Source organism: Chiloscyllium punctatum, chromosome 36 (assembly GCF_047496795.1).
Source record: "Chiloscyllium punctatum isolate Juve2018m chromosome 36, sChiPun1.3, whole genome shotgun sequence".
NCBI classification, from domain to species: Eukaryota; Metazoa; Chordata; class Chondrichthyes; order Orectolobiformes; family Hemiscylliidae; genus Chiloscyllium; species Chiloscyllium punctatum.
In genome coordinates, this window is record NC_092774.1 from 19,934,400 (window position 1) to 19,945,790 (window position 11,391).

The window sequence follows — 11,391 nt, forward strand, 5'->3', positions numbered from 1 at the left end:
GTGTGTGTATATACACCTGCCTCTGTGTGTGTGTGTATGTGTGTATATACATGTGTATACACCTGCCTCTGTGTGTGTATACATGTGTGTATATGTACACCTGCCTGTGTGTGTGTATATACACCCGCCTCTGTGTGTGTATACATGTGTGTGTATATGTACACCTGCCTGTGTGTGTGTATATACACCTGCCTCTGTGTGTGTGTGTATGTGTGTATATACATGTGTATACACCTGCCTCTGTGTGTGTATACATGTGTGTATATGTACACCTGCCTGTGTGTGTGTATATACACCTGCCTCTGTGTGTGTGTGTGTATGTGTGTATATACATGTGTATACACCTGCCTCTGTGTGTGTATACGTGTGTGTGTGTGTGTGTGTGTGTGTATATATACACCTGCCTGTGTGTGTGTGTGTATATACACCTGCCTGTGTGTGTGTGTGTACACCGTCCCATGTTTTTGTTTGTATACATCCTGTTGTGTGTGCGCGCGTGTGTGTATACACCTGCCTCTATGTGTGTGTGTGTGTACACCTGCCTTTGAATACACCTGTCTGTCTGTATACACCTGTGTGCGTGTGTATACACCTGGTTCCTGTGTGTGTATATGCATCTGTGAGTGTGTGTATATACACCTGTCTGTGTGTATACGCCTGCCTATGTATGTGTACACACTTGCCTGTGTGTGTTTTGTGCTTATATACACCTGCCTCTGTGTGTGTTGTATACACCTGCCTGTGTATACACATGTCTGTATACATCTGTGTGTGTGTATATACACATGGTTCCTCTGTGTTACATACACCTGCCTCTGTGTGTGTGTGTGTGTGTGTGTGTGTGTGTATACACACCTGCGTATGTGTGTATACACCTGCGTTTGTGTGTGTGATGTGTATAAACCTGCTTGTGTGTGTATACACCTGTGTGTGTACACCTGCCTCTGCCTGTGTGTGTGTATACATCTGCCTGTGCGTGTGTATACACTTGTGTGTGTCTGTATGTATACACCTGCCTGTGTGTATGTGTATACACCCCTGCCTCTGTGTGTGTGTGTGTGTGTGTGTGTGTACCCGCCTGTCTGCGTGTTTATACCTGCCTGTGTGTGTGTGTGTGTGTGTGTATACCTGTGTGTGTGTGTGTGTGTGTTTGTATATACCTTCCTGACTGTGTGTGTGCGTGTATACCTGCCTCTGTGTGTGTGTGTGTGTGTGTGTGTGTGTATATATATACCTGCCTGCCTGTGTGTGTGTGTGTATATATATATACCTGCCTGCCTGTGTGTGTATATACCTGTGTGTGTGTGTATATATGCCTGCCTGTGTGTGTATATACCTGCCAGTGTGTGTGTATATACGTGTGTGTGTGTGTATATATGCCTGCCTGTGTGTGTATATACCTGCCAGTGTGTGTATATACCTGCCTGTGTGTGTATATACGTGTGTGTGTGTATATATGCCTGCCTGTGTGTGTATATACCTGCCAGTGTGTGTATATATGCCTGCCTGTGTGTGTATATACGTGTGTGTGTGTATACCCGCCTGTCTGTGTGTGTGTGTGTGTGTATATACCTGCCTCTGTATGTGTGTGCGTGTGTGTGTGTGTGTGTCTATATATATACCTGCCTGCCTGTGTGTGTGTGTGTGTGTGTATATACCTGCCTCTGTATGTTCGTGTGTGTGTGTGTGTGTCTATATATATACCTGCCTGCCTGTGTGTGTGTGTGTGTGTATATACCTGCCTCTGTATGTGCGTGTGTGTGTGTGTGTGTCTATATATATACCTGCCTGTGTGTGTGTGTGTCTGTGTGTGTCTCTCCCTGCCTGTCAGTCTCTGTGTCTCCCTCCCTCTCCTTTCCTGACTTTGTCCCTGGGGTTCATTATGCAGTGGGAGGTCTCTCACACCCAGTCCCCCCTGAGAGCAGCAAGGGGCCGCAGTGCTGTCAGTGGGTCAATCATCAATCCTCGACTGACTTCCCCCCCCACTCACACTTCCACCTTGGTGCCAACACAAATCTGGGAGAGATTTGTGAAATATTCATCGCCAGTTGTCTGTCTCGCTCCCATTTCTCTGCTCTCTCTCTCGCGCTCTCTCTCTCACACACACTCTCCTCCCTATCTCCTTTTCTTGCACTCACACACTCTCTCTCTCTCTCTCTCTCTCTCTCCCCATCTTTTTCACTCTTGTTCCATGTGTCTGTCTCTCTCTTCCTTCCCTGCTCTCTCACTCCTTATCTTTCTCCCTCTCTCTTCACTCGGCCCACTTCCTCTCTATCCTTCTCTGTTCATCCCTTTATCCCCTTCATTCTCTCCTTTGCATTACCCTTCCTCTGTCTGTCCATCTGTCTTCCACCGTCCCCTTCCCCTCTCTCTCCCCCCTTCTCTCTCTCCCTCCCTCTCTCTCTCTCCCCCTTTTTCTCTCTCTCTCTCTCTCTCTCTGCCCCCCCTTCTCTCTCTCTCTCCTCCCTTCACTCTCTCTCTCTCTCTCCCCCCCCCCTCCCTCTCTCTACCCCCCTTTTCTCTCTCCCCCCCCTTCTCTCTCTCCCCCCCTTCTCTCTCTCCCCCCCTCTCTCTCTCTCTCTCTCTCTCTCTCTCTCTCTCTCTCTCTCTCTCTCTCTCTCTCACTCCCTCTCCCTCCCTCCCTCCCTCTCTCTTCCCCCCCCCCCCCCCCCCCCTCCCCATTAACATTCACCATTTGACAGTGGCCCTTTCCTTGCAGGTTATTCTTTGCGGGAGCTCGCGAGGGGCACTTGCCGAGTCTGCTGGCCATGATTCACATTACACGTTGCACTCCTATACCAGCCCTCCTGTTCACCGTAAGATAGGCTTCGGGGAGCATCGGCGACAATCCTGTTCTCATCCGTTAACTGTAGTTCCAGCTTTGATCAGCAGCTCCCAAACTCTCTGTCTCACCGGGCGGGTCGGTCGGTCGGTCGGCTGTTTCCGTGTCTGTCCTGTGGTTAACTCTCTTGCCCTCCGCACGCATTGGCCGCTGTGCGGGCAGGGGGTGAGGGGGACTTGGGGATGCAATTCTCTCCTGTCGATCACTGACCGTGCAGCCTTGAATACCCATAATGCCCCTGCCCCCCTCCCCCCCCGCGTACTGTCCGTCCTGATCACTGACCGTGCAGCCTTGAATACCCACAATGCCCCTGCCCCCCTCCCCCCGTACCGTCCGTCCTGATCACAGACCATGCAGCCTTGAATACCCACAATGCCCCTGCCTCGCCCTCCCTGTACCGTCCATCCTGATCGCTGACCTTACAGCCTTGAATACCCACAATGCCCCTGCCCCCCTCCCCCCGTACCGTCCGTCCTGATCACTGACTGTGCAGCCTTGAATACCCACAATGCCCCTGCCCCCCTCCCCCCGTACCGTCCGTCCTGATCACAGACCATGCAGCCTTGAATACCCACAATGCCCCTGCCCCCCTCCCCCCGTACCGTCTGTCCTGATCACTGACTGTGCAGCCTTGAATACCCACAATGCCCCTGCCCCCCTCCCCCCGTACCGTCCGTCCTGATCACAGACCATGCAGCCATGAATACCCACAATGCCCCTGCCTCGCCCTCCCTGTACCGTCCGTCCTGATCACAGACCATGCAGCCTTGAATACCCACAATGCCCCTGCCTCGCCCTCCCTGTACCGTCCGTCCTGATCACAGACCATGCAGCCTTGAATACCCACAATGCCCCTGCCCCCCTCCCCCTGTACCGTCCATCCTGATCGCTGACCGTGCAGCCTTGAATACCCACAATGCCCCTGCCTCTCCCTCCCCGTACCGTCCATCCTGATCACTGACCGTGCAGCCTTGAATACCCACAATGCCCCTGCCTCCCCTCCCCCGTACCGTCCATCCTGATCGCTGACCTTACAGCCTTGAATACCCACAATGCCCCCTGCCCCCCTCCCCCTGTACCGTCCATCCTGATCGCTGACCGTGCAGCCTTGAATACCCACAATGCCCCTGCCTCTCCCTCCCCGTAACGTCTGTCCTGATCACTGACTGTGCAGCCTTGAATACCCACAATGCCCCTGCCTCGCCCTCCCTGTACCGTCCATCCTGATCACTGACTGTGCAGCCTTGAATACCCACAATTCCCCTGCCCCCCCGTACCATCCATCTTGATCACTGACCGTGCAGCCTTGAATACCCACAATGCCCCTGCCTCCCCCTCCCCCTGTACCGTCCGTCCTGATCACTGACCGTGCAGCCTTGAATACCCACAATGCCCATGCCTCTCCCTCCCCGTAACGTCTGTCCTGATCACTGACCGTGCAGCCTTGAATACCCATAATGCCCTGGCCCCGACAGCTCCCTGCGGTAAAATATTCCACAGATTCACGCCCCCCTTCCCCCCTCCCCCCACCCCACCCCAGAGAGAGAAGAAATTCGTCCTCATTTCTGTTTCTAATGGGCGACCCCTCACTCTGAGATGGCGCCCTCCCTGTGCTCCAAGACTCTCCCACACGAGTGGGTAAACAACCTCCCCACATCTCCCCACCTTCCCCACCCACCGTCAGTCCCCACTCTCCCCTGGTCTGTCTCAATAAGGTCCCCTCTCGTTTTTCTGAACCCTAATGAGTACAGGCCCGACTGACTCCCCCTCTCCTCGTGAGGCACTCCCTCCGTCCCAGGGATCGTCCCGAGGGAACCTTCTCCGGACTGCCTCAAATGCCAGGGAATCTTTGCTTGGATATGCGGCCCTGGAATTGTTCACGGTGATCCAGCTGGGGCTCTGACCAGTACCTTGTACAGTTTTAGCAAAACCCTCCATCCCACTTTTATCTTCCATCTTGAGAACAACGCCAACATCCCATTTCCTTTCCCTATTCCCCACTCAACGTGGATGCTAGCATTTATTTTTAATGATGCAGTGGTTCCCGAACCCCTCGGTTCCCCGGCTTTCCGCAGTCTTTCTCCATTTAAGTAACCTTCAGCCCCTCTATTCCTCCTGCCAAACTGCGTAACCTCCCATGTTTCCCCAGTCTTTGCCCAGTCACTTGACCCGTTGATATCCCTCCCCAGGCTCTCTCTGTGTTCATCCTCACTGGTCGCCTTCCCATCCATCCTTGTGTGCCAACTGCCCCAGTGGCCATTTGCAATGCTCCCTCCGTCCCAGGCCCAGCAGCCATTTGCAGTGTGTCCCCTCTGTCCCAGGCCCCGGCAGCCATTTGCAGTGTGTCCCCTCTGTCCCAGGCCCCAGTGGCTATTTGCAGTGTGTCCCCTCCGTCCCAGGCCCGGCAGCCATTTGCAGTGTGTCCCCTCTGTCCCAGGCCCGGCAGCCATTTGCAGTGTGTCCCCTCCGTCCCAGGCCCGGCAGCCATTTGCAGTGTGTCCCCTCTGTCCCAGGCCCGGCAGCCATTTGCAGTGTGTCCCCTCTGTCCCAGGCCCCAGTGGCCATTTGCAGTGTGTCCCCTCTGTCCCAGGCCCAGCAGCCATTTGCAGTGTGTCCCCTCTGTCCCAGGCCCAGCAGCCATTTGCAGTGTGTCCCCTCTGTCCCAGGCCCGGCAGCCATTTGCAGTGTGTCCCCTCTGTCCCAGGCCCGGCAGCCATTTGCAGTGTGTCCCCTCCGTCCCAGGCCCAGCAGCCATTTGCAGTGTGTCCCCTCTGTCCCAGGCCCAGCAGCCATTTGCAGTGTGTCCCCTCTGTCCCAGGCCCGGCAGCCATTTGCAGTGTGTCCCCTCTGTCCCAGGCCCGGCAGCCATTTGCAGTGTGTCCCCTCTGTCCCAGGCCCGGCAGCCATTTGCAGTGTGTCCCCTCTGTCCCAGGCCCGGCAGCCATTTGCAGTGTGTCCCCTCTGTCCCAGGCCCGGCAGCAATTTGCAGTGTGTCCCCTCTGTCCCAGGCCCCAGTGGCCATTTGCAGTGTGTCCCCTCTGTCCCAGGCCCGGCAGCAATTTGCAATGCCCCTTACTGGACTAAGTCATTGAAGTGTAGTGGGCGTAACCGTGCGAGTTCTTAGGCGTTCCTGACCTGTTGGGAGCCTGCGCTGTGTGTGAGCAAGGGGTTTAACCTGATCGTAACTGGAGGTGGGGGGAACATAACATTGATTTGCTTTGCTTCTTTCTGCCTGAAGCTTGCTGTCTGTCGCATTCCTCAGCATCCTCCTCACCTTCACCGGTCTGAGATTTCCGTGACTAAATGTTTCTCTCCCCGACTCTCCCTCCCCAACTCTCCCTCCCCATCCCACCACTGTCCTCCCTTCCTGCTCCCTCCTTCCCTTTCTCTCTCTCTCTCTCTCTCTCTCTCTCTCTCTCTCTCCATCCCCGCTCTCCAGTGTGCCTCCACCTTGCTGATGCTGGTGACCAGTGACATTTACACACTCATAAACTACGTGGGGTTCATCAACTACCTGTTCTATGGCGTCACGATTGCCGGGCAGATCGTGCTCCGTTGGAAGCAGCCTGACATCCCTCGGCCTATCAAGGTAACCAGAATTCCGGGCTCTCGCGCTCTCTCTCTCTCGCTCTCTCTCTCGCGCTCTCTCTCTCTCCCTCGCGCTCTCTCTCTCCCTCGCACTCTCTCTCTCTCTCTCTCTCGCTCTCTCTGTCGCTCTCGCCTCCTCCCCACCCCAAAGTGAGCATTGTCCCACTTCTTTAACATTTAGGGGCTAGCGGACATAGGGAGGAACTGTTTTTCCACATCAAGTGACGAGATCCACATTCGAGAGTGGTGCACGGGGAGGCCACGGGCGGTTAGAAGAGGAAATCGGGATGGCGCTGCAGGGGAAGGAAATTGTAGGGAAAACCCCATCAGATGTGAGGGGGAGGGGGTGGGGGGGGGGGAGGAGGAGGAGAAGGCCATTCAGCCCCTCAAGCCAGCTCCACCATTCAACTGGACAGTAGCTGGTCTTCTGGCTCAGTGTCACACTCTCTGTCGCCCTTGCTACCTTTCACAGCCAAACACCCACCGATCTTTGTTCTCAATGTACACAGATATTTGGGGGTAAGAGCATCTCACACAGACCCCTATCCTACCCTATGGCCAATTCACCCTAACCTGCACATCCCTGGGCACTATGGGTAATTTAGCACGGCCAATCCACCCTAACCTGCACATCCCTGGGCACTATGGGTAATTTAGCATGGCCAATCCACCCTAACCTGTACATCCCTGGGCACTATGGGTAATTTAGCACGGCCAATCCACCCTAACCTGCACATCCCTGGGCACTATGGGTAATTTAGCACGGCCAATCCACCCTAACCTATGCACTTTTGGATTGTGGCAAGAAACCCACGTAGGCACGGGGGGGGGGGGGGGGGGGAAGAATGTGCAAACTCCACACAGACTGTTACCCGAGTCGCTGTGAGGCAGCCGTGCTAACTACTGAGCCACCGTGCCACCCCATTGCCCCTCCTGCATCTGCGCCATCGAGCCCTGAGCATGGGATGGCAGCACTGGCTGGGTTCACTTCTGCAGAGAGAGAGAGAGAGAGAGAGAGCATGGAGAGCTGGGCCAAATGCTGCATTTCTGCCCTCATCTGACACATCGGAAAATGTCCCTGCTGCCCTTCCCCGAGCGTGCTGAACGTGCCATAGGGAGCGGTAAGGGTCCGGCCCACAGTTCAATGTACATTTGAGGGTGACTAATAAGGAAGGGGAAGGCAATGCTGCCCGTGCTGCTATTGGGGTGTGATTGCAGTGTGTGCTCGGGGGGGGGGGGGGGGGGGGGGAGGGGAGGCGAGGCTGTATCCTCATTCCCCCCCCTTACACACTGAGTACCGTTCCTGCTGAGAGCAAAAGGATTTCAGGTTAAACACCAGCCAGGTGGTACTGGAATGAACTATTCATTAACTCCGTCACGCTGCTGCATTGTCCTGTGTTCACCGTCTCATTCCTGCTCAACAGCTCTCATTCTCTCACAAATGCACTCATTCACTCTCGCTCACACTCGCTGTCACGCGCACACTCATTCTCTCTCTCACTCAAACACACTCATTCACTCACTCTCTCTGACTTTCACACACTGTCTCTCTCACACACACTCTCATGCAGTCCCATGCACTTTCTCACACTTGCAGTCTGGTGCGCACACACTCTCGCGCACACGTGCAGACTCGCGCTCTCTCTGACACATTCTCACACACACACACACACACATAGAGACTCTCTCTATTTCACATGCAGACACTCTCTCTCTCTCTCTCTCTCTCTCACACACACTCACTCACACACACAGACACACACATACACTCTTGAGGTCTCTCTGGAGTACAGTGTCCAGTTCTGCTCATCCTGCAGGAAGAAGGATATTATTAAATTGTAAAGGGTCCAGCAAAGATTTACAAGGATGTTAGCATGGACGATTTGAGCTACAGGGAGAGGCTGAACAGGCTGGGGCTGTTTTCCCTGGAGCGTCGGAGGCTGAGGGGGGAACCTGATAAAGGTTTATAAAATCATGAGGGAGAGGGTAAATAGACCAAGTCTTTTCCCTCTGGGGTGGGGGAGCATAGAACTAGAGGGGGGTAGGTTTAGGGTGAGAGGGGGAAAGCTATAAAAGAGACCTAAGGGGCAACCTTTTCACCCAGAGGGTGGTGCGTGTGTGGAATGAGCTGCCAGAGGAAGGGGTGGAGGCTGGTACAATTGCAACATTTAAAAGGCATCTGGATGGGGACATGAACAGGAAGGGTTTGGAGGGATATGGGCCGGGTGTTGGTAGGTGGGACTAGATTAGGTTAGGGATATCTGGGTCGGCACGGACGGGTTGGGCCGAAGGGTCTGTTTCCGCGCTGTGTGTCTCTGAGGCAGCATTTCTCTTTCTCGCTTTTTCTCTGTCTGTCTATCTGTCTCTCCCTCTCTCTCTCTCTCTCTCTGTCTCTCTCTCTTCCTCTCTCTGTCTGTCTGTCTGTGTCTCTCTCTCTCCCCCCCCCATCTCTCAGTCACAAGTCCCTGCTTGACCTGGGCTCTCTTCCACACCAGTGGCTGAGCGGCTCCTCTCTGCCGAATAACTCTCAATTATTTCCTGCTCATTGAGTATTCTCATCACTGCGCACATTTCTAGTGAGACTGCAGTGCTGTGCTCAGTAACCCAGAAGTACCAGGGCCCTGAGTGCTTCATGCTTCAGCAAACACCTGATCTGGAGGCGAGCACACACCCAGATGGCCTCGACCGGTATTCTGTGTCACTCCCTCTGCCTCGCTCCCTGTCTTCACCATGTGGACTCACGCTGTCATTCTGTGTCTGTGTCTGTGTCTGTGTGTGTGCGCGTGCGGGCGTGTGCATGTGTGTCAGTGTGCGTCCACGCGTGCGTGTCAAGATGCATCTGTGTGTGTGCGTCTGTGACAATGTGCGTCCATGCGTGTGTGTGTGTGTAGGCGGGCGTGTGCGTCTGTCTGTATCGTCGAATCCCTACAGTGTAGGAATAGGCCATTTGGCCCATTGGTCCACACTGACCCTCCAAAGAGCATCATAACCAGACCCACACCCTGATCCGATCCCCATACTCCTGCATTTCCCACGGCCAATCCCCTCTAACCTGCACATCCCTGGGCACTATGGGTAATTTAGCACGGCCAATCCCCTCTAACCTGCCCATCCCTGTGCACTATGGGTAATTTAGCACGGCCAATCCACCCTAACCTGCACATCCCTGGGCACTATGGGTAATTTAGCACGGCCAATCCACCCTAACCTGCACATCCCTGGGCACTATGGGTAATTTAGCACGGTCAATCCACCCTAACCTGCACATCTCTCGGCACTATGGGTAATTTAGCAAGGCCAGTCCATGCTAACCTACACATCCCTGGATTGTCGGAGGAAACTGGAGCACCCGGAGGAAACCCATGCAGACACAGGGTGGGGGAGAATGTGTAAACTTCACACAGACAGTCATCCTGAGGGTGGGATCGAATCCAGGTCCCTGGTGCCGTGAGGCAGAAGCACCAACCACTGAGCTGCCCCCTTCTGGTTGTCTGTCACAGTTGCCCCCCCCCCCCCCCCCCCCAACCCCTTTGTGGGATCTTTCCATGCACAGTTTGGCTGTGCTTAAAATCGACCACCCCCCCCTCCCCACCCTCCCCACCACATGCGAGGCTGCCCGGTAGAGACCATCACTAATAGCGTTAACTCTCTCCCACGCCATGCTTTCTTGTCCTTTTCAGAGACATGACGGATTTGGCAGCCAGTGGGCGTCCAGCAGGATCTCACGGGAATGGGGGGCGGTTTGGCGGGAGGAAGAGTGTGGGTCTGGAACCGTGGGGGTTAACGTGAGAGAGGAAACGCAGGAATTGCTGAGCAAGAGGTGCCTCGGTGTGTGTGTGAGGGAGCGCAGAGAGCTAGCTCTTCTGTAAACACTGATAACGGGGAAAGATGCTGACACCTCAGCACAGGCTAATGGAGCTCGGGAGAGATTGCAACAGCCGCTCATAAATGTTTACAATGCAGATTGAAGGGCGAGCCGGCCTCTGGGACTCCTTCCTATCCCTGTTACCCCCTTCCCTCTGGGAGACTCCAGGGAGTTCTCATCTCCCAAGAACTGACTGAATCCCGACAGTGTGGAAACAGGCCCTTCGGCCCAACCAGTCCACACTGGCCCTCCGCAGAGTAACCCACCCAGACCCATTCCCCTACCGTATTTATCTCTGACTAATGCACCGAACCTGCACATCCCTGGGCACTATGGGTAATTTAGCGCGGCCAATCCACCCTAACCTGCACATCCCTGGGCACTATGGGTAATTTAGCATGGCTAATCCACCCTAACCTGCACATCCCTGGACACTATGGGTAATTTAGCATGGCCAATCCACCCTAACCTGCACATCCCTGGGCACTATGGGTAATTTAGCATGGCCAATCCACCCTAACCTGCACATCCCTGTGCACTATGGGTAATTTAGCATGGCCAATCCACCCTAACCTAAACATCCCTGGGGTACTATGGGTAATTTAGCACGGCCAATCCACCCTAACCTGCACATCCCTGGGGTACTATGGGTAATTTAGCACGGCCAATCCACCCTAACCTGCACATCTTCAGGCTGTGGGAGGAAACCGGAGCACCCGGAGGAAACCCACGCAGACGCGGGGGGGGGGGTAATGAGGCTGGAAACGAACCAGTGTCCCTGGCGCCATGAGGCAGCGGCGCTAACCACTGAGCCACCGTGCCTCCACAGAAGACATTGAGATGAGGAGAATGTTTGTGTCCTTGCCCTGTGACCCGTCTCCCATCAAGCTGGTCCAACCTCCCCACTCTGGGGGACATGTTGCCTGCTGTGTGTTTCTCTTGCTGCCCTCTCTGACGCCCTCCTTCCCTCTCTCTCTCTCTCTCTCTCTCGCTCCGTCTCTCTCAGGTGAACCTGATCTTTCCGGTGGTCTACCTGCTGTTCTGGGCCTTCCTGCTGATCTTCAGCCTGTGGTCGGAGCCGGTGGTGTGTGGGATT

General features: G+C 54.8%; 1 protein-coding gene across 1 annotated transcript in view; it reads left to right on the forward strand.

The window, feature by feature from the left end:
* LOC140460028 (large neutral amino acids transporter small subunit 2-like) overlaps positions 1–11,391 on the forward strand; it is a gene marked incomplete at its 3' end in the record, with an annotated part of 101,256 nt that extends 89,865 nt beyond the window's left edge. Inside the window, 3 exon segments of the mRNA XM_072554435.1 lie at positions 2,720–2,816; positions 6,282–6,431; positions 11,302–11,391. Coding sequence (XP_072410536.1) covers positions 2,720–2,816; positions 6,282–6,431; positions 11,302–11,391 — 337 coding nt within the window.